We start from the raw sequence: 22,404 nt of genomic DNA on the forward strand, positions 1-22,404 counted from the left end.
TATGCTTCCTTATCTTTTTCTTTTTTATTTACTCAGAGGGCCACACAAATTCCTTCCCGTAAAGACCAGCATTACCCAATGCCAAAACAGCCAATGATAAGGGAGTGACGTGACCACGAATTAGACTCTTGAGGGCCGGGCGCCCGTTAACAATTAGATACAACGCTGACCACGCGAAGGAGAAGCCAGCACCGTTTGGAACATCACCATCATAAATGATGTAGCCACCCAAGGCACTTGCACCGCCAAAGAGGAAGCAAGAGCTTCGATTTGGCTTGGATGCTGCCACAGCTTTGCTAAAGTCGAAGGATCCGCCGGAGCCGAGCTTTGAGTCCACCGGTTTCTGAAGGGTCAAGGCACGGTAGAAAAGTGACCCTGAAAGTGCCCACGCAGGGATAGGAGACGTAGACGCGGCGTTGGCATATCCAACTGCGGTTTTATACAAGTCAGGCGATTCGGGCATTCTGAATTGACCGCCACGAGTTCGTTATGTAGATATAACTTGAGGCACTTATCGTTCGGGGAGGCTTGCTTGGTTGCACTGAGACGTGTGAGCCTGCAGGAATCCACCTCTTGGGGAACTGGAATGGGTGCAAAATAATAAGAGAATCGGCACAACACCCATTAGCGGCTACAAGAACGCAAGTATTTCTTTAAAAAACGGTGTATTCAGTACTTTACACTATTTTACACAAACCAGAGACCATACGAAATGAAAAAAATAAGCAATTCCAGCATCGCTTAAGATCTCTCGCCTCTCAATCTTCTGGCCAACTGGATGTCCTTCTTCTGAATGGTGACTCTCTTGGCGTGGATGGCACACAAGTTGGTGTCCTCAAACAAGGAGACCAAGTAAGCCTCAACGGATTCCTGCAAAGCACCAATGGCAGAGGACTGGAATCTCAAGTCGGTCTTGAAGTCCTGAGCAATTTCTCTGACCAATCTCTGGAAAGGCAACTTTCTGATCAAAAGGTCAGTGGACTTCTGGAACCTTCTAATCTCTCTCAAGGCAACGGTACCTGGCTTATATCTGTGAGGCTTCTTGACACCGCCGGTAGATGGGGCGGACTTTCTGGCGGCCTTAGAAGCCAACTGCTTTCTTGGGGCCTTACCACCAGTGGATTTTCTAGCTGTCTGCTTTGTTCTAGCCATTGTTAATTGTGTGGGTTGAAGATAAAAAAAGAAGAGAGAAAAAAGAAAGATATCAATCTGCCCTGGCCCTCTGAGTCTTATATATATTTTGTGCGGGTGCAGACGTCTCGCCTGCCTTGTTATTGTTTTTACTACGGCGCGGACAGAAGCTACGCTCTCTCCTAAACAGAAGCCAGTGACACGATCTGCGCACATGAGAGGAAGCACTGAAAAGCGAGCTTACCGCTGCTTTTGCGAACTCGATGCCTCCCAGGGGACTCTTTTGTGCCCGTTTCGCGCCACAAGCGCTGCGAAAAGCTTCTCTGGCGCGAGGAAAAAGTGACCCTTTGGAGTGCTGCAATGTGCGCAGGTTGGGTGTAAATCGTGGGCCTAACTTTACCGCGCTTTCTCACCCCAACAGAAGCGTTCTTCTGTCTCCAGTGTGTTTACCGCTTCTGCGCCAGTATACACCACCCATTCCCGTGGTTGCAAAACACACTTGCAGTATAAAGGGTCAGCCAGATCCGTCGAGGAAGGAATTTTTTTTTTCTCTTATTATCAACAAATCAACTACATACAATGTCTGGTAGAGGAAAAGGAGGAAAAGGTCTCGGAAAGGGTGGCGCTAAGCGTCACAGAAAGATCTTGAGAGACAACATTCAAGGTATTACCAAGCCAGCCATCAGAAGATTGGCCAGAAGAGGTGGTGTCAAGCGTATTTCTGCTTTGATCTACGAGGAAGTCAGAGGTGTCTTGAAGTCCTTCTTGGAGAACGTTATCAGAGACGCTGTCACTTACACTGAGCACGCCAAGAGAAAGACTGTTACTTCTCTCGACGTTGTCTACGCTTTGAAGAGACAGGGTAGAACCTTGTACGGTTTCGGTGGTTAAACTAATACTGTGTATTGCTAGTTTCCATTCTTCAGTGTATATTAGAATATTATTGACTCGAAATTTGTTGTAGTAATTCATCATTGCAAATTCTTGATGGAGTGCTCCCCCAATTTACCCCCAAGCTTGAGGTATCGGTCAATTTTCTCGTTCACCTTGTTCTCTATTTTGTCAACGTCAATTGGCTTTTGCTCTTTGAAGTCGTCAGACATTACGTAAGCGAAATGCTTGATGCATGTGCTGGAGAAATCCTCGTAGTCCTTATGACCAACGGGACACTCGCACCGACAGCCCACACCGTTTCGAGCAGTAGCATCGGGACTTGATTTTTTGAATATACTGAAAATTGAGTTGTCTTTTTGTGGCGAAAATTCCGGGTAGGCTGCCTTGTAGGGAAGTTGTTTGCCTGGTGCGTTATTGGGGCAATGGCCCATCGTGGTATGCTTGTAACCAATGTCACGGAAGTAGTGCAATTCTTCACGACTCAAAAGCATAGAAACGGCAATCGAGTGGATGGGTGCGTCGCCCCAGCGCTCTCTATAAAATCCACCATCGTTCTCCAAGAAGTCGAAGTATGCTTGGTAATCATCCGAAAGAAATAGGTCAGTACGGGCAATCTCAAAATTAGACCAAAAGTGACATAAGTTATATTCCTCATCGTCGAACTTGTCATGAAATAGGTTGGGCTTGGCGTAAGATTCTTCGAAGATATCTCTAACTGGACTTGCTTCCGTGAACACCCTCAAGTCATTGTCGGCCTTGTTTGGCTTGGAGAGTATGCGCCTTAGATTGAGGTTCCTCTCAACGAGGTCTTCGAACTTAGACTTGCTTACTTCCTCGTAGTCTCTGTACTCATGAGCATGCTCTCCTATAACTCTTCCGTACTTCTTAGCCACGAGCTCCCAAGCAGTACCAACTTGTATCCCCCTTTCCTGAATGAAATTTTTGGTTGCTGAGAAAAGTGACGGTACACTGTAGAATATCTCGGTGATTGCCACCGTGAAACCATACTTCTTCTTATGCTTTTCCATCTCAATGAATGGGTCGTAAGTGATGTCACAGAAAAACTGAACATCGGGCTCCACGCGCCAATACCACTCGTTCCTTCGAACTAAAGGATGCTTAAAGAACTCCCCAGAATAAAATCGACACATCTTATGGTATGACTCCATATTGCCGTACATAATTTTTCTGTCGCCCTGGCTCTCTATGCTCTCCTTGAGGAACTCTGGATCTATGTCTGGATTGAAATTCCACTTATCAGGAGACACCCTACCGAAATCACACTTAGCATGAGTGTGCCTCTGCACTGTTTCAATGAAAACTTCGTCAAACGCCTCATCGTTCAAAAAGACCCAGGGGTAGTTGAACCACTGATTGAAGTGTCGCTCGAGAGAGTCCATCGACTTAATGACATCCTCTAGCTCGGAGTTTCGTGCTAGCATGACAAGCGACGCATTTGCTCGGGGTGCATCAACGTCAGGCACTCTGCAACCGACTTGAAATGGGAAATCAATCTTGGAGCTTAAGTCCTTCATGCCCATGCGCTTGTCTGCTTTGTTTTTGAAGTCAGGTTTATCGATCCCATCATCGAAATTCTTTCTAGACCGTATGTATGTAATATGAACTAGCAAGTACAGTATAACCACTAGCGAAATGAAAAGTAAAAGGAGCACTCTTCGTAGAGAAGTCAAGCGTGGGAAGCTCAAACGGCGAAGTCTATAATGAAGTCTTTGAAGCATCATGGGGGACGTCTGCTGTACTACCTCAGACTCCTTTGTAAAAGGGATGTCAGAATAGTGCTTTGAAGCCATACACAGCAACGTGCCAAAAAAAGGAATCTCTTGGTGATTTCGAGGCAGTATCAAAGAGATCCTCAATTCAGGTACTTCCGCGAAAGATAACGCGATGGGGATGCACCATGTACATGAGGTTGTTGGTATTGGAGGATGACGTTACATTGTATATAGTACACAACTCGAAAGGAGATCAAGAAACGAAAAAAAAATTAAATGGCAAGTCCGTCTAGTACAAAGCGTCCAGCAACCATAGATGCAATGGATATTGTCTTGGTGCTTACTACCTGTTCTCTCTCTTCACACTAATCGCATTCCGAAGGAGTGTCAAGTCGTCGTTGAGCTCCTCCACTTTCAAGCCTTGGACACCATTGAACTGCTTATGTGACCCTCTTGTGTTGGCTCTCCCGCTAGCCCTGCTGCTGCTACGCGCTAAGATGCTGGATGCCCCGCCGTCTTCATTGTTCATGATGATATTGTTGAGCTCATCGTAGTCCTTATCACTGAGATTGCTGTCATTGCCGCTGCTAGCGCCGTTGCTAGTCATGTGCTTCATCAGATGGCTGTTGAGCAAGCCGTTACCGGTGCTTGTTATGCCTGAGGACATCTCGTCGTTGGAAGAGTATCGAGTAGCGTAGTGCCGTCTTCTTTTGCTCGAGGAAGATGCGTAGCCCGCGGAGCCAGCTCCAGAGCCAGAATTTCGAAGCATGCCACTACCGTTCGACGTGGCAAATCCCGAGTCGGAGAGATCGTCAGCTTCTCCTGAAGTGAACCTGGATGAGAACTCACGTTTTCGAAGCGACCGGCGGTCGTTGATGTTTAGTGATGAGGATGCTGCAGCAGCTGTGAGTGCAGAAACAGTCAGGTCGTTACCTCCTTGGTTGCTCCACAGACTGGCGTTAACAAGATTGAGGAGAAGCTTATCTTCCTTGAGTTGCTTAACCTGTTTCTGGAGCTTATCAAAGAATTTCTCCTTGAGAAGCTTAATCATGGTGTCGTAGTTTTCCTTGGCCTTGGCGATCTCCCGTTTATACTCTGTCTCCACTCGTTTCACCTGATACTCTTCCCAGAGCCTCAATCTAGTTAGCTCGTAGTCTCTTCTTTCTTCGAGCTCTTGTTTGCGTTCTATATACTCTTCATTGGTGCCCTGTTGGATCCCTGCGAGGGATGTCTGGAGATTGTGTAGCATGATTCTGTAAAACTCATTTCGGTCGTTGCCGAAAGTGGTCTCTAGCTTGCTTAACCGGGTGCCAATCTGGTGCCTCTTCTTGTCTCTTTTGCTCACTGAAGTTAGTACACCCGCTGTATTTTGTGTCGAGATAAGATTCTGCATACCTTCAGTGACAACACCATTTCGCCCGTACTCGTCCATCTTGGTCAAAACCTGGTGTGTAACACTTTTTGGAATAGATTGTAGGCTGTTAAGGGTTGATGTAGAGATTGTCCCAAGTGTATTTCCAGGCATTAATCCACCGGTCTGTGTGCCGTACAAGGCTCATGAAGTCGTGGAGGTCTGCAAACCAAAAGCATTCATCCACGCAAATATAATCACTGCCTTTGTGAACAAAATAGTGATGCAATTATTCTTTGAGCCGTACTTTTAGTTGAGATGTGTTGATCTCATATTCAATGCCTATGTTGTGATTTGTCTTGAGTTTTCCTGATGTAGAGCATCGGCACTTTGAGCCATGTGCCGACCGTGATGTATACAGCGTGGTAAAGCATCGGAGTCATCACGATCTGTTGAAACATATAAGAAAGAGTCAATTTTTTTTGTGAATTCGCTTACAAATGCTCCACCCCGGTAGCGTCGTGCAGAGGGGAGAGCGAATTCCATGGAAAATTTGCGTAGTGCAAAACAAGCTAGTGCTCGACATGATTCACGAACTTACCTATTCCATATGAGCTACGACTTCGGGTTTTTGAAGACCCTTCCTTTCGCTGATAGAAAATATGAAACAGTGAACAAAATCACAGAGTGCTGTTCCTTTAATCTTGCTAAAGATGGTAGACCGGTTACACTCGTTCCAGCCAATGAAGCGAAGGACCTTCCATTGGCCCTTTTGGAGATTTTGCACAGAGAGTTCAACTATGTCATCGAGGAAGGTCAGACATATCCTCACTATTTGCCTATGACGTATGGACAGTTTTTGGCATACCTCTTTGAAGGTATGGTCGCTGTATTAATTAATGGAGATTTTAACAAGGACGATTTCGATAAGCCAGTAGAATTCTGGGATCAGAAGTACCTTGGCCACTTCTACATCAAGCCTAACTATATTGGTAGATGCTCACATGTGTGCAACGCAGGCTTTATTGTCAACCACAAAGTTAGAGGACTCGGACTAGGCAAAGAGATGGGCAAAAAGTACCTCGAATGGGCACCCAAGTTGGGTTACGTGTACAGTGTCTTCAATCTCGTGTTCGAAACGAACATCGCTAGTAAGAAAATTTGGGATTCGTTGGGCTTTGAACAGATTGGCTTCGTCAAGAACGTGGCAGTTCTCAAGGGGCATGATAGGTTGATCGGTGCCTACATGTACGGAAAGGATCTCATATGACGACCCATATTATTTCCTCTAAAAACCACATAACCTTTTCAAGCCCTCTTATCAGGTGCTCTTCTTCTTAGCCTCATCACAACATAGAATCCAAATAAAGATCTAATCAATTGGTTTTACGAATTTTGTCTTCTCTTTTGGCCAAGGTCACGTGCAGCCTGTGGTGATGAGGTGTGATAAAAACATATCGGAATCCTAGCCCACGATATACACAACAGGATAAAATCTACGGTGGAGCTTTTGGCTGCAAAATTCAACGTAAAGAATTTAGTCACATACAAACATGCCAGAAATAGATGATGTGGATAACCCGCCGCATTATAGGCCCCAACTAGACTACAATCCGATGTCCACTATCGAAAGATACACTGTTTTGCTCAAGGATGGTGAAACGACTGCCACCATATACCCAATCCAGTCTGCTGATGAACTACCGCCTGGACTTTTGGCATTCTTGTGTGATGAGCTTAATATGGAAATTGAACGTGGTGATACAATTGCGTTTTTTGATACCCTTCACGTTGAAAGCTTTCAGAATTATTGGTTTGGTGCTTTCGCGGGGGTCATGGTACTCGGTGACTCTCCCCAGCTAGAAGGTCCAAAGCAATGGGAAAAGGAATGTTTGGGTACATTTTTTATAAAACCTAACTACCCTGGCCGTGCCTCCCATATCTGTACTGCTAACTTCTTAGTTAACGCAGGTATTCGAGGGAAAGGTATTGGCAGAACCTTGGCTGATTGTTTTCTTCAATGGGCACCTAGATTAGGTTACACATATTGTGTGTTTAATTTGGTTTTCGAGACAAACGTATCAGCTAGAAGAATTTGGGAGTCACTTAATTTTAAAAGAATCGGTAGAGTCAAGTCGGCAGGAATTCTCAAGGGACACGACACTGCAGTAGACGCTATCATATACGGTAGAGAATTGGTCACAGTCTCTGACGCAACAGTTGGCGCTTATAGATTTGACAAGATCAAGTTTTATCTCGAAACAGGCAAGTATCCGGCAATGGCTGACAGACAGGAAAAATCAAGACTTCGGTCCTCTGCTTCTCATTACAGATTAGAGAATGGTAAGCTCATGCTTCGTGATAAGGAAGTCGTCAGTGACCCTGTGAGGCAATTGCAAATTTGTACAGAAATACATCTTGCCAATCATGGTGGAATTAACAAAACTACCTCTGCTGTGACGGAAAAGTATCATTGGACTAGAATCAAAGATACTGTGGCTGCAGCCATCAAGAATTGCATAGCATGCAGAGAGTCCTCTAGGGAAGAACTTACAACCAAACGTTCTGTTGTGCCTAAGCGGATGCTACTGGGTTCTGCTGACAACCGCCGAGATCTTAACCCATCTACTGCGAAGACCAACCAAATGTTGCGTCCGAATGTTCGACGTGATACAGGCCGTGATGAAGTCGACACCATGTCCGCCATCCATGGTCTTCAGCATCGTGAGCTGGAGAATTTATTGACTCACGACTTATCAGGTCTTGACGATGGTCTCATTGCGGTTGTCGAGGCGGCACAGAGACGACAGCAGTCGTCGCATCACCTGCTAGATCAACAGCGGTCTAATCATCATGGATCGAGAGGCGACCATCGTACCCACAGTGCACCAACCTACGCCGCTGTTGCTGCGGGTGCAGTCGGTCCGGAGACTCATAGAGGTTACCAGGACGACTATTCTTTTCATCAATATACCGACAAATTCAGCTCTTCGAAAGAACGTGGACGAAATGACGATGTGCCTGTTGACCCTGATGTATCTGAATTTGATCACAATGTTAATCCCGAAGGCGATGAGATTGAAATTGCTCGAGCATTAATGCAATCAAACGACGTTGAGGAGAACTCTCCGGAGAGAAATCTGCAACGTCTGAAGACTTCTGAACAAGATCGAGCTAACGAAGCAAATATTTTCTTCAAAAACCAATAATCTAAATAAATATATGATGGCTTATTTGCCTGATTTATGTACACTTACTCACTAAAACTTTTTATATTAATGCATTCTAAACGGACTTATTACAGCAGTACAGCACGGATCATTCCCCCAAACGATCCATCAACATATGAAATAGTCCAGTGATTATTGAGTTCAATTAAAAATCGACACCAATGACCATTGCCAATAAAGCCATTCTGACGTACAAACCGTATCTCATTTGTCTGAAGTAAGCAGCTCTTTGATCAAAGTCAACTTCCTCCTTGATCTCGGAAGTTCTAGGCAATGGATGCATGACACACATGTGCAGCTTGGCGTGAGATAAGATCTTGTTGTCCACGATGTAAGTGTCCTTCAATCTCAAGTATTGTTGTCTGTCCTTAAATCTTTCTTCTTGGACTCTGGTACAATACAAGACATCTGACTTAGCGATGAGCTCAGGTGTCAATTCCTCAGTTTCAACGGACAACATGTTATATTCCCTCAACATGTCCTTGATGCTCTCAGGCAACGACAATTCCTTCGGAGCGATCAACTGCACTCTCACCTGGTAGTGACGCAACAAATACAAGAGAGAGTGAACTGGTCTACCGTACTTTAAGTCACCCATAAAAGTAACAGTGATACCATTCACAGTACCCAACTCTTCTCTAATGGTAAACAAGTCCAACAATGCTTGAGTTGGATGCTCTTTGCTTCCGTTACCACCGTTGATAATCGGCACTGGAGAGTACTTGGCAGCAATGTCAGCGGACTCCTCGGTTGGATGTCTCAACACGATAGCGTCAGAGTAGCAAGCCAAAGAGCGGATAGTGTCCTGCAAAGTTTCACCCTTTTTGACTGAGGAAGAATCAGCAGCAACAGCAACAACTCTACCGCCCAATCTCTGCATGGCAGCGTCGAACGAGGATGAAGTTCTGGTGGAGGGTTCATAGAACATAGTGCACAACAATCTGCCCTTCAATAAGTCCAAGACGCCCTGGCGCTCAACAGCCAATCTCATCTCTTGAGCAACAGTGAACAAAGAATGTAAGTCAGAGCGGGTGAAGTCCTTAACAGACAACACGGAGTTTCTCAAGAAAGTATTGTTGTTTCGGATGTAATTAATCAAGGCGTCAGACTCAACAAAGAGGCCAGATGGTGGCTGAGAGACCAATTCGTGGCCCAACTTCTCCAATGATCCTTGAGCTGCTTGTTGCTCTTTTTCTCTCATCAATGATGGACGGCGGCCGTCGCCGAATGAAGCTCTGACCTTCTTGGACAAGATTGGAGATTGAGGAATATTAGTAACGGAACCAAATCTGTCTCTGGTAGCGAATTCATTTTTGCCCAAAGCTTCATCGGCCAAAATAGAGCCGTCCAAGCAAACGGTTTCGTGATGAACAGATACTCTCTCAATGTAACCTTGAAGCTTCTTGTTTTTGAAGATTGACTTGACAGTCTCAGAAACCAGGATAGCTCTGTCAATGTCGATCTCAACAGAGGCATCTTGCTTTGGAAGATTCAATATCTGGACAGGGTTGTCATGTAAGCGTTTAACAATGTCGCCAATAGTGAGCTTACCCTCCTTCACAGCCAGGAGCAACAATGGTACAGCTTCCTTGATACCAAAAGCAGGAGTAATGTCATGGCCAAGGCCCTTGGCGACCATGTATGGCAAGACGCCAATAGAGAAACAGTCAATGTGGTCCAAGTCAGCCCACAAGGCGGCCTGGTCTTCTGCAGTTGGCAAGAACGAGAACTGGGAGTAATCGCTCTGAGACAAGAACAAGGAGTAGATGGAGACATCGCAAGTGACCCTTAAGTCCTTTGCCTTGGCCATCTTGATCAATTCCAAATCCTCTTTGAAGGAAACACCCGTAATGTGAATAGAGCGGTTATGAAGAGATGCCAACAACAAAACAGAAGCCAAATCGGTGGCACGCGCATCAGTAACAATTGGCTTAGAGTGAGGCCAAGAAGCAAAGTGGGCTGAAATGGCAGAAACCTTTGAGTTGGCGAATTCGTTAAATGGCAAGAACAAAGAAGCAGCGTTCTCAGCAGCCTCTGCGCAATCCTTGGCGTTGGTAGCAGATCCAGCGAGACCCATTGAGAAATTAGTGTAAGCCCCGCTAGAAGCAGTGGAAATAGCATCGCCCAAGCTGTCAAGGTCAACAACAGCAGAGCCAGTGACAGTCTGAGGCAAGAAAGCGTTGAAAGTGAAGCCAGCAGCCAAAGACTCCTTGGTGGTGATTTCGAAGTCGTTGAAGGTAGGAACAAAGCTGGCCATGTTCACCAAACCAGGCAACTCTGTGGTGGTGTGGGAAGTTTGAGCATCGTTGTTGGTGACATTTAACTCAATGTTTCTGGCAATAGCCTCGACCAACAACTTAGCACACTTAACGTTAGTCACCAATGGCACAGAGTAGTCCACAGCCATACGACGAGATTCGTAACCCTTGGACATGTAGGAAGCTGGACGACGGAATCTGTTCGCAGATGGCAAGTTGATGTAGACATCGATCATATTGTTGCTCAAGTGCTGAGTCATGGAGAATTCAGATTTTTGGTCCTCTTCTTTGCCCATGACTTCTAAGTAGTGCACTGGGATGCCGTGCTCCTTGATGAAATCGGCAGTTCCAGCAGTAGCAAACAATTTGTAGTTCAACTCATGCAATTTCTTTATGGATGGCAACAACTCTTGCTTCTCCTTGTACGAACCGATGGAGAACAAAAAGTTCTTTTTTGGCAACTTAAAACCGGTAGAGATCAAAGATTTCAAGTAAGCCTCATACTTGTTTCTACCAAATGTAGCGACCTCACCTGTAGAGGCCATCTCAACACCCAAAACAGGGTCAGCGCCGGCCAATCTGGAGAAGGAGAATTGAGGAACTTTAACAGCGCAGTAGTCCTCGGGTAACTTCTCACCAGGGTAAGGGGTGATTGGCAAGTCCATGATAGCCTTGGTAGCCATCTCAATCAAGTCAGTACCAACAACCTTGGAAACAAATGGGAAGGAACGAGAGGCACGAACATTGCATTCAATAACCTTGATATCCTTGTCTTTGGCAATAAACTGAATGTTGTAAGGACCAGTGATATCCAAGGCCTTACCAATCTTGGCGGTCGCCTCGACAATCCTAGAAACAGTCTCAGGGTCTAAGTCCTGAGGAGGAACAACCAAAGTAGCATCACCAGAATGAACACCAGCATTCTCGACGTGTTCGGAGACAACATGCATGATCATCTTACCGTCCTTGGCGACAGCATCCATTTCGATCTCCTTAGCATTCTCAATGTACTTGGTGATAACGACTGGGTAGTCTGGGGATACGTCCACTGCCTGGGATAAGTAAGAAGCCAAGTCCGCCTTGGAGTATACAGTGTTCATAGCAGCACCAGACAAGACGTAAGATGGACGAACCAAAACGGGGTAGGTAACCTTCTCAGCAAATTCTTCAGCTTCTTCTATCGAGGTCAACTCTTTCCAAGCAGGCTGGTCGACACCAATCTTGTCCAATATTCTTGAAAACTTGTACCTGTTTTCAGCAGAGTCAATCATCTCAGGTGACGTGCCCAAGATCTTGACGTTTTGACGATGCAATGGCAAGGCGATGTTATTCGAAGTTTGACCACCCATAGAAATAATGACACCAGAAGATTGCTCTAAGTCGTAAATATCCATAACTCTTTCCAAGTTGATTGTCTCGAAGTACAACCTGTCAGCCTCGTCGTAATCAGTGGAGACGGTTTCAGGGTTGTAGTTGATCATAATAGTTTTCAAATTGTTCTCTCTCAAGGTTCTAATGGCTCTGACAGCACACCAGTCGAACTCAACTGAAGAACCAATTCTGTAGACACCTGATCCCAAGACGATCACACCATGATCGTTAAACTCAACGTCAGAAGAATCTGCGTTGTACGTGATGTACAAGTAGTTAGTGAAAGCAGGGAACTCAGCAGCGACAGTATCAATTTGTTTGACAAATGGGACAATGCCAGCCTCTTTTCTCAATCTTCTGATGGCAACCTCATTAGAGTCCAAAAACTTAGCAATTTGTCTGTCCTCAAAGCCCAACTGCTTGGCTTGTCTTAAAATACCAAGAGGCAAGTTCTCCTTGCTACCAAAAGAACTGATCTTGTTACCAAACTTGATCAAGCCATCCAACTTGTTCAAGAACCACTTGTCAATGTTAGTCAATTGCCAGACCTTGTCGACAGAGTAACCATCCGAGAGAGCGTTGGCAATAGCAAACAAGCGTTGGTCAGATGGTGTTTGCAATTCGGTGTCAATGTCGATGGACATCAAAGCAGCAGTCTTGTTGAAACCCAAGTTGTGGTAATCAGTAGATCTGATAGCTTTCTGAATGGCTTCTTCAAATGTTCTACCGATAGACATGACCTCACCAACAGACTTCATGGAAGAAGATAACAATGAAGACACTCTAGTAAACTTCTTCAAATCCCATCTTGGGATCTTAACAACGACATAGTCAAGAGATGGCTCGAAACAAGCACAGGTGGACTTAGTCACAGAGTTTTTGATCTCATTCAAAGGGATGTTCAAACCCAACTTAGCAGCAGTGTAGGCCAATGGGTAACCAGTGGCCTTAGAGGCCAAGGCTGAAGAACGAGACAATCTAGCGTTCACTTCAATAATACAGTACTCCTTGGAGAATGGGTTTAAGGCATACTGGATGTTGCACTCACCAACGACACCCAAATGTCTGATAACATTCACAGCAGTTGTTCTCAACATGTTGTAATCCTCATCAGACAAAGTTTGAGAAGGAGCGACAACAATGGAGTCACCAGTGTGAATACCCAAGGGGTCGAAATTCTCCATGTTACAGACAGTGATACAGTTGTCGAAGGCATCACGAACAACCTCGTACTCGACTTCTTTCCAGCCCTTCATGGATCTCTCAACAAGAACCTGAGGAGACGTGGCGAACGCTTTACCGCACAATTCTCTCAATTCCTTTTCGTTGTCGGCGAAACCAGAGCCCAAACCACCCAAAGCGTAGGCAGCTCTAACAATTAATGGATAACCGATAGCGTTGGCTGCGTCGACCGCCTCTTCAACAGTGGAGCAAGCCTCAGATCTGGCGCACTTCTCGTTGATGTCATCCATAGCGGCAGCGAACAATTCTCTGTCCTCAGTAGTGATGACGGTTTCGATAGGGGTACCTAATACCTTAACGCCCAACCCCTCAAACTCATCCTTCAAGGCAATACCAACACTAAGAGCAGTCTGACCACCAAAGGTACAATAAATTCCATCTGGGCGTTCGTGCTTGATGACCTTTCTAACGAAGTCTGGATTAACAGGCAAGAAATAGACCTTGTCAGCCAAACCTTTAGAAGTTTGAATGGTGGCGATGTTTGGGTTGATCAAGATCGTGTAGATTCCTTCCTCCTTCAAGGCCTTGATGGCCTGAGAACCTGAGTAGTCAAACTCACCAGCCTGACCAATGGACAAACCACCAGAACCCAAAACAAGAACCTTCTTGACATCTTCTCTTGGGTGAGCAGCTCTGTTTTCCTCAATCTTGCCACCAGGGAAGGCGACTTGCTTAAAGACACCAGTGTCCTTGAAGTCAACAACTGCGTCAATGAAAACGTCGAACAAAAATTCAGTGTCCCTTGGACCAGGGGTAGACTCGGGATGGAACTGAACTGAGAAGTATGGCTTGGAAACGTGATAAACACCCTCGTTGGATTCGTCGTTAGCGTTGACGAACAACTCCTTCCAGCCGTCTTGCAAAGTAGAAGCATCAACAGCGTAACCATGATTCTGGGAAGTGATGTAACATCTACCAGAAATCGTGGAAGTACATGGAATGTTATGACCACGGTTACCGAACTTCAACTTGAGAGTGTCGGCACCAGTGGCACGAGCCATCAACTGGTGACCCAAACAGATGCCGAACACCGGAGTCTTGCCGGACTCCATGACCTTGGCTAAACGAGCGACCGTCTCAGTCATGACTTGAGGATCACCAGGACCGTTTGAGATAAATAAACCATCATACTCCTCGTGAGTGTAGTCGTAGTCCCATGGAACAACCAATAATTCGACACCTCTGGCAACGAAACAACGGATCTGATTATACTTCATACCGACGTCAACGGCCACGATACGAATTGGTTTGCCGTTTTTATCAGTCTTGACGTTGTTCTTAGGCTTGTACAACTTTGGCTCCTTAATGGAGACCTTAGCAACCAAGTTCTTCACGTTCGGGTCGTCCCACTCAGGGATGTCGAAGAACTGCTCCCAATCAGCCTGGCCCACAACCTCATCGTGCTTGGTAGAAGACTTCTGAAGAGCCAATCTACCCAAAGTGGAACCTTCGTTTCTCAACTTCTTTGTCAAGGCTCTGGTATCCACACCATACATAGCAGGAATGCCTTCCTTTTGTAACCATTGACCCAAAGAAGACTTGGCCAAGAAGTGGGAGTATTCCTCGGTGTAATGAGCAACCACCAAACCGGCAATGTGAATGTGGTTGGACTCAAAGTATTTTGGCAACTCTTCGACGATGTCACACTTTAATTCAGTGTCTGGGACACCGTAGTTACCAACAAGTGGGTAAGTGATCACCAAGATCTGGCCCTCGTAAGAAGGGTCAGTGATAGACTCAGGGTAACCGACCATACCCGTTTGAAAAACCACCTCACCGGCAGCAGAGGTCTGGGCTCCGAAGGAGTAACCTTGCAAGGCAATGCCGTCCTTGGTTTCCAAGGTCATCAAACGGTCGCCGGTGGACTCCATTGGGGGAGAGATGGGGGCAGACAATCTAGCCATCTTTGACGTACTCTGTGGTAAGTTAACTGGAACTGAAATAAACGGAATGGATGAACAGCACAGCAGATTTCTTGGGGGAGAGAAATGTGGTTGCTGTGTGGAATGAACGTTAAGTTAGCCAACTAGAGACTGTAACTAGAAAGGTTAATACACTGCGCGATGCGATGAGGTCAAGTGAAACGGGCTAAGTGAGTTGGACGAGCTGATCCGGGGGAATTCTAACTCACACTTATTTCAATTACCTGCTTCATCTAAACGTTAATGTCTGGTCAACTAGGTTAAGAGCTACGAAAGTTTAAAGCTTTCCTCACTCTCAACGAAGTCAGACCCGTGTCGCCGTGATAAACATACTTCAACTGTTACCTTTTCGGGGGAAGAAACGGAGCTTGTAACAATCAAATGTCAAAGAACAGCGATCTGTCTGGACCTGAGTATCGTTGAGAGAGGAGAGGAGGAGGAGGAGAGAGAAGGAGAAGAAGAGAGAGAAAGATGAGGACGATGCGAACCCATCTAGTATTTATAACGCGAATGGTAAAAATTTTCAATGGCGTAACCGGGGGTACATTCCCTCGGCTGAAGGATTGTTCCACATAGTTAACTCACGTTTTTTGGAATTTCCGGGGGTAGCGTAATACCCAGTGCAGCGTACATGCAGTATCTACTACATATAGAAGCGATTCTTTGGGTCGCCCATTAGGGCTATGGAAGTTTTTATGAAGAATTCGAAGTCGTTTCAGTTTAAATACTATATGGACGATGTGTGTGATAATCCCCTTGTGTTCCTTCGGTTTTAATTTGTATATCATGCTCGAAACTTTGGGTCCTGTGGGACTTCTTGCACAGAGAGGAAATGTACCTGCGATGCGAGACTTCTCGCACTGACTCAGACGGACTCCGCCGTTTGATGGCAAGGATGAGATGAGCATCATACGTCAATATGATTCAAGGTGGGACTTGAGTGAAACGCTACAAACTTTTGAAGGAGAAATTTGTAATTAGGGATTGATATTCATACTTGGTAATCGTAGAGGCCAGATTTTCATTGCCGCAAAACATGGCCAGGGTTTTAATTGCCAACGGAAGTAGAGTTGTGAGTTTGGCAAAATCACACTGAAGTATAATTATAGAATTCGATTTCTTCTTCATTCCATTTTTCGGTGGTGTCTGCTTCCTGGAATGAGGGTATTTGTACTTTCATTATTGCGGCTAATTTTGTGCAGAAGAAGTCAAGAGGCAGTAATTGTGCGAATACCTCACCGACTATCTCCCTGGATTGTAGTTTCATTCAACAGGCCAATGCATCTGTATTCTGCGATATCATATGAACAGGGTACTCAATGAAAGTAAGATTAATACATTCGGTTTAGTCGTATTCGTAAAAAAAAGGCACACCGAGCTTGTTATGGGAATTGGCTGCAAACTACTGTCTTGGAACACAAGCATCACCAATATGCTATGATTCTTAAACGCTCACCAATTCAAGAAGAGTTATAAGATTTTAGGTAGTCTGGATCTTCAGGGCATCCACCTCTAAGGATGGTATAAAACAAGCACATAATCGAGTTGTGTGATGTTAAAATGAAATTCACGGCAGCTTGAAAGCTAGAGCACACCGTCGGAAATGCATCAAAGGCAGCCTAAAGATCGGTAAGAATCAAGCTTTCAGAAAACCGGTCACAGATTCAGGTGAAGAAGAGGAAATTCGTAAACACCATCAATACAACAGAAGTCTTGCCAAATCATACATCCAGAATGCCATCCATTCAAATACCCGTTGAGGCACTAAATTTTTGTCTTCGTAGTGAATCAAAAACAATAATTTGTGTACTTCGGCTAGTGGCGTAATTGTTTAGAATAGAAGTGGACTCTATAGTTTATTGCTTTTCGTTCATTTTATCCAAAAACAACCTGTCTTCCAAGCTTTCTTTCAAAACAAGATATTCGAGAGGGATTCTCAAGCACAATCGCAAAAGCACCGGTTAAACAACACAAATATGGAAAAGCAACAACGTAAGCGGACTTCGAAGTTTTGTTATTACCTTCAATGATCTAATGACGGCTTTTTTACAACTCACAGTACGGGCTTGTATTTTAGATACCTAGCACTGCTAAGATAAAACATGGCTCGCGCTCAACCTACGCGCTAGAAAGGTGGCCCTGCTACGTAGATCCGGTTTGCTTCGCTTTCTTATTTCTTCTTTTTTTTTTTTTTTTTGTGCTTCTCTTATTCATTCCTCAAAAGAAGTTGATGGAGCCAATAACTTCACCATACTTGACGGTTCCGAATCGGACCGTGGAGCCTGTGCGCTTGGACTTTATGCTCGCATAGACGAGTCCGAGTGGCTGCGTCAAGATAACCTTCACATGACACTTTACCAGTTGCTACGAGAGAAGCTTCATGCCCTACACCAGTTGGGGCGACACATGTATTAACGGGTATGCACACGCATAGCGGCGCTTAATCCTGATACTGCTTCGTTGACAATGTGTCAAGGTGGTGAAGTTCGATTTGGCGACAGAGCTGCTCGCTTAGAGAAAAGATTGGCTACTGGACCAAGGTATTCTTTGTGAGCGCACAGTGCCTGAGGTTGAAGTAAATCTGGGTTTACAAGCACAAAATGCAAGCACGTCGCGGCATAAACTCACTTTGTGGTGATTGACGCAAGAAGCAACTAGCTCACGAGACCCCTAATGAAGCCAATCAGAATAGAGCCGTTGGAGGGAATGGCATGGGCCCATCTCCGAAATAACGTTGCAGTTGGCAGCCTGTGTTTGCTACTTAAGATTAAAAGGTTCTAGACTCGATAAGGCAACAGATATATTGATTTTTGCTAGTGTTCCCCTTTTGACACCTTATTGTTGCCGATCCTCAGGGGTTCCTTTCGACAATGGTGCCGCCAATCGCTCCTTTCATTTGCAGTGATTGTGTGAAAAGGTAGCTGTCGCAAGAAGATCAGTCACGGGACTCTGGAATATGGAGCCACATGTTCTGATGCAAAGTGATTGTGGAGAACGGTACCCTGTAATGACACATACCGCTAGGTGGCACCTTTTTTTTCGACGACCTCTCCGATAACGTCCGAAGGAATCTGCATTCAGGTGCGCTCTGCAAATCACTTGCATCAACCATGCAGGCGGCTAGGATAACCAAAAGAAGCTAGGGGGCAACATTTAGATGAATTCCAACTTCAAAATAATAAATATCCGGGATTAACAGATTGAGGCCTAGAACTAAGGATTAATTTAATTCAAATTTGCGTTGTCGCCGGTTATCCGGGGTTTATGGCACATCATTTACATTCCAACGGTTTCCCTGCAGCGGATTATCTCTCGCGCCGCCTTCGAGATAAGCGCAACTTTTGTAGTGGCCTGGAACGGGCATGTTGAAGACAGCTTGAAAAAGCTAGCATGTAGTGGTCTTTGTGGCCCCTGGAATGCTTGATCGCTTGGCTGATAGTGGGTTTAGTTGACTGCCAAGGTAGTTTTGATGAATAATACAAATTAAACGTCTATAGATGGCAGTTGAAGGCACCGTGGGGCGGAGTCCCGACAAGAATGCGAGTAAGTGAAGTACACAATAGGCTCGAGTTTCTCTCGAGCCCAGAGGAGGCAGTGAATAGGAAGTTTCACCCAACGTGGTGAGCCCATTACACCGCAATGGGTAGTGCAATTCCATGCAAACACATTATTGTTCCCGGTATCACAATATCACAATGTGGATTCATCCGAGCAAGAGCACAGCTGACTTTGAATGGCCCCATTCACCCGATTCGTATTACTCGTGTCCTTACACAGAGGAGAATCAGCTCAATAGCCCATGTTAGTGTCTCCCGGACAATCTACTTCATTCCCAGCCAATCGGTGAAAGCGTAAATGCTTAGGAGGCTTGGAACCCTTAGATCAATACCTAATACCTGCCAAGGAACTACACAGCCAAGTCCCTGAGATAACCAAAGATAGGCTATGTTAAATACTTCTTGGAAGTAGCTAAGAGTTGCCCTGGCATTGTAGATAAGAATTTCACTAAGGGTAGACACAGTTCAAGGACAATACCAACCCCCCCTGGGCATTTCAAAGGCATTCAAGCCCTCCTGAGTACTCCTAGTGGCTACATTAGGAAAGTCTGGTGACAAAGGTGGCCGGACCCGAACTCCTCCGAAATTTTAATTCTTCACCACAAAGTAGAACACCTCATGGTCCTTGCAGATGCGACTCAAGAGCACATTGCAAAGTGTGCATGAAGTCGCAAATCTCGAAACAATATTTCTCTTTGTACTAGTCTTCACAACCAGTCTCAGCGACCTTCTGTTTGAAGGTGCCCCTTGGCACCATAGAATGCGGTCAAGTTCGGAACCAACAAATGAAAAAAAATTACCGAAAGAATTCCTCGAATGAAGAGTAATTATCAAAAAAATTCTCAGGGTATTCTTGCCAGACCGAATCGCCCATTGATAGTGGCTTCGGGTCAAACACAAGCTCAGATTCAAATTTGTTTGCGTCTGCGGGCCACATGGTAGGAAAGGAGGGGGGAGGACGCCTGCGGAAAAACATCGGAAGATTCGTACGGACTGCACCGCGGGAAGGAAGGAAATCCCGCATGGTGGTTATTATCTGTCAAATCTTGGTGCCAACGGCGTTGTTCTGAATTCTTGGCCCTGCTAGATTATGCTCTCGAGCTCGCCCCGGTACCAGGCCGGTGACGCACATGGCACTCGCAAGGAAGTGTTTTGTGCACGTTTTGACACAATTTTCCCCCAGCCATGAAGCTAAACTCGCCGAGAAATTAATCCGGGTCGTCCGACAAAATTCCTCCCCAACAACTTTGAACTACTTACACGTTCGTGGACAGAAAGGGGAACAACGATGCGCAAGGGGACCAGGAACCAGATGTGGCTCTTTCAGGCGCAAGCATGTGCTATCGAATGTTCACGAATTCAACCAGCCGTCCAAACAACGTTGAGCTATCCCTGAGGCACCTGCATAAAGTCCCTTTCACAGCCGCTTAGGAAGATGCGCAAATTGTGCATTAAGGCCAGGGCAACAAACATGGTGGTGGTTGCAAATTCCAATTTGTGTGCGATACTCGGGCCCGTTGGGAGGCACTAAAATTCTCTGATAGCAGTATATAAGGAAGCAATATTCCAACACAAAAAATCTCTCTCTATTCTCACCAGATCATCAATCAGGATGAGTGCTCCAAACAACCATCGTGCGTCTTTCGAAGACAAAGATATAAAAGACTCCAAGGAGGTTTCTGTCCAGCAGCTCAGCCTGTCGCTGTCACTGTCAAGTGGTGATCACTCTGGTGCTGAGTCGGTGCCCGATGTTGTTCCTTATAACGAGCAGGTACCCATCACACACCTTGCAGACGATGCCGTTTCGAAACAGTTGTCGAGAATAAAGTCGTATGCCTCGTCGAACGCACGTCCCAATGAAGAGGACATTGGCGCCGAGGAAAAATCTTCTGACGACCAGTCCGTGTATAGTATCTCCAAGGATGCTAAGTTTGATAGGTTTACTACTAACAAAAAGGGCCTCTTTGTGTTTATTGTGTCCGCCTCTTGTTTCCTATCACCGTTGTCGGGTTTGGCATTTTTGCCTGCTGTTCCTGAAATCGCTGAACGCTTCAACACCACAGGTGAGGTGATCAACGTTTCTGCCGCTGTTTACTGTATTTTCATGTCGTTGTCCCCGTGCATTTTCTCGCCTGTGTCTGATATATATGGAAGAAGGTTCTGCTTCCTCAGCTGTTGCGTTTTCTATTGCATCTGTACGATATGTGTGGCGGTGTCGGTGAACTTGGCCATGTTTTACATCTTCCGTGCTTTGACAGCCCTTTTTGCCACGGCCTTCTTCAGTGTTGGTGCTCACATCATCAGTGACTGTTACATTCCTAGCGAGCGTGGCCGTAAGATGTCTTGGATCGTTACTGGTGCTCAAACAGGTACTTCTATTGGTGGTGTCATTGGAGGTATAATTGTCAACTGGACCTCGTGGAGAGTGATATTCTGGGTAATGGCCGGTTTGGGTGGAGTGATTCTTGCTCTTGGTGTATTCTTTTTGCCAGAGACATCGGTGCGTACCAAGCACTCTATTCTTTTGGAAGAGGCGAGAAAGGTTGAACCCGAGAAGAAGTTTGTTTTTGTCTGGTTCAATCCTCTCAAGATCATCGACGCTTTGAAGTACCCAACCTTGTCCCTCGACGGTTTCATTGTCATTTCCATGCTTTACAACATGTACTCGTTGCTCACACCTATTCGTTATGTGTTGAACCCAAGATTCAATTTGGAAAAGCCATTGTATTCTGGTTTGTTTTACTTAGCACCAGGTCTCGGCTACTTACTTGGATCCTTCTTCGGAGGCAAGTTTGCCGACAACACCGTGAAGAAGTGGATCAAGAAAAGAGGCAGAAGAGTTCCCGAGGATAGACTCAGACAAATGGTTTGGCCCTTGACTATATACTACCCAGGATGCATTCTCATCTACGGCTGGACCGTGGAGAAAGCTGTTGGCGGTATGGCGGTGCCAATCATTTTCATGTTCCTCAGTGGTATCGCTCAGACGATTGCTTTCCCCGCCAGTAACACCTACTGTGTGGACTCTGTTCCCGAGCTCAATGGTGACGGTATAGCTTCGTCATACTTCTCCAGATATATTGCCGCTGCAATTGCCTCCGGTACTTGTTTGAGAAGTATTCAGAACATTGGTGTTGGCTGGACCTGTACCATCAGTGCCTTTGTCTTGTTTGTGGCCCTGGGCTTCAACTTTCTCCTAATCTTTAAGGGAGAGGTGATGAGAATGAAGTCGTTAGTCAAGTACGGCCATAGAACTCAACAGGAGCTCGATAAAATCATTGAAATGCGCAAGGACGAGCCCAAGTGGTGAGTTCTCTTTAACAGATCACTTTTATATATATTTACTATGAGCAACCTACCAATAGACGATAGATTTTGATAAGGCTAAACGAGTTGCTTAGCGCAAATATCAATCGGGCAATTCGAGCCTTCCGATACCCACTAAAGAAAGCGCGCCAACTATAAATGGGGGCCCATAGTTAAGAGATAACGTTCTCATGTGGGAACTCCTGTATAGAACCACTGTCTCTGTGAACGAGACAGGAAAGAAAAAATTGTAATACAATGGAGCGAGCCCTTCATATCATCACCTGAGAAGACTTACCACACCAAAGTACAAATTTCCACGCTCTTGCCAACTTGAGTACTAGCGTGCTTCCCGCGTTCATTCTCTACACTTCAGTTTAAGAGGCTGTTGTTGTCTTGGCAGTACCTT

At 45.5% G+C, this 22,404-nt stretch overlaps 9 protein-coding genes across 9 annotated transcripts; 4 read left to right on the forward strand and 5 right to left on the reverse strand. All coding sequences in view use genetic code 12, as the record gives it.

The window, feature by feature from the left end:
- Window positions 1-28: 28 nt before the first annotated feature.
- CJI96_0002745 (uncharacterized protein) lies at window positions 29-463 on the reverse strand (the record flags this gene model as incomplete). Its single annotated transcript, XM_029034286.1, has 1 exon — window positions 29-463. One exon carries the CDS (start codon window positions 461-463, stop codon window positions 29-31), a length of 435 nt encoding a protein of 144 aa, XP_028889528.1.
- A 278-nt stretch (window positions 464-741) lies between these two features.
- Window positions 742-1,152, reverse strand: HHT2 (histone H3; the record flags this gene model as incomplete). The annotated part of the gene is made up of 1 exon (XM_029034287.2): window positions 742-1,152. One exon carries the CDS (start codon window positions 1,150-1,152, stop codon window positions 742-744), a length of 411 nt encoding a protein of 136 aa, XP_028889529.1.
- A 558-nt stretch (window positions 1,153-1,710) lies between these two features.
- Window positions 1,711-2,022, forward strand: HHF22 (histone H4; the record flags this gene model as incomplete). Its single annotated transcript, XM_029034288.1, has 1 exon — window positions 1,711-2,022. The coding sequence occupies one exon, from the start codon at window positions 1,711-1,713 to the stop codon at window positions 2,020-2,022; it is 312 nt and encodes a 103-aa protein (XP_028889530.1).
- An 80-nt stretch (window positions 2,023-2,102) lies between these two features.
- On the reverse strand, window positions 2,103-3,836 carry CJI96_0002748 (glycosyltransferase family 15 protein; the record flags this gene model as incomplete). Its single annotated transcript, XM_029034289.2, has 1 exon — window positions 2,103-3,836. The coding sequence occupies one exon, from the start codon at window positions 3,834-3,836 to the stop codon at window positions 2,103-2,105; it is 1,734 nt and encodes a 577-aa protein (XP_028889531.2).
- A 265-nt stretch (window positions 3,837-4,101) lies between these two features.
- Window positions 4,102-5,190, reverse strand: CJI96_0002749 (uncharacterized protein; the record flags this gene model as incomplete). The annotated part of the gene is made up of 2 exons (XM_029034290.1): window positions 4,102-5,102; window positions 5,154-5,190. The coding sequence occupies 2 exons, from the start codon at window positions 5,188-5,190 to the stop codon at window positions 4,102-4,104; spliced, it is 1,038 nt and encodes a 345-aa protein (XP_028889532.1).
- Window positions 5,191-5,719: 529 nt separating this feature from the next.
- On the forward strand, window positions 5,720-6,379 carry CJI96_0002750 (uncharacterized protein; the record flags this gene model as incomplete). Its single annotated transcript, XM_029034291.2, has 1 exon — window positions 5,720-6,379. One exon carries the CDS (start codon window positions 5,720-5,722, stop codon window positions 6,377-6,379), a length of 660 nt encoding a protein of 219 aa, XP_028889533.2.
- Window positions 6,380-6,662: 283 nt separating this feature from the next.
- On the forward strand, window positions 6,663-8,318 carry SPT10 (Spt10p; the record flags this gene model as incomplete). The annotated part of the gene is made up of 1 exon (XM_029034292.2): window positions 6,663-8,318. The coding sequence occupies one exon, from the start codon at window positions 6,663-6,665 to the stop codon at window positions 8,316-8,318; it is 1,656 nt and encodes a 551-aa protein (XP_028889534.2).
- Window positions 8,319-8,484: 166 nt separating this feature from the next.
- Window positions 8,485-15,081, reverse strand: URA2 (bifunctional carbamoylphosphate synthetase/aspartate transcarbamylase; the record flags this gene model as incomplete). The annotated part of the gene is made up of 1 exon (XM_029034293.2): window positions 8,485-15,081. The coding sequence occupies one exon, from the start codon at window positions 15,079-15,081 to the stop codon at window positions 8,485-8,487; it is 6,597 nt and encodes a 2,198-aa protein (XP_028889535.2).
- Window positions 15,082-20,301: 5,220 nt separating this feature from the next.
- Window positions 20,302-21,999, forward strand: CJI96_0002753 (uncharacterized protein; the record flags this gene model as incomplete). Its single annotated transcript, XM_029034294.2, has 1 exon — window positions 20,302-21,999. The coding sequence occupies one exon, from the start codon at window positions 20,302-20,304 to the stop codon at window positions 21,997-21,999; it is 1,698 nt and encodes a 565-aa protein (XP_028889536.1).
- Window positions 22,000-22,404: the final 405 nt, after the last annotated feature.

This window comes from Candidozyma auris, chromosome 3 (assembly GCF_003013715.1).
Source record: "Candidozyma auris chromosome 3, complete sequence".
Taxonomy (NCBI): domain Eukaryota; kingdom Fungi; phylum Ascomycota; class Pichiomycetes; order Serinales; family Metschnikowiaceae; genus Candidozyma; species Candidozyma auris.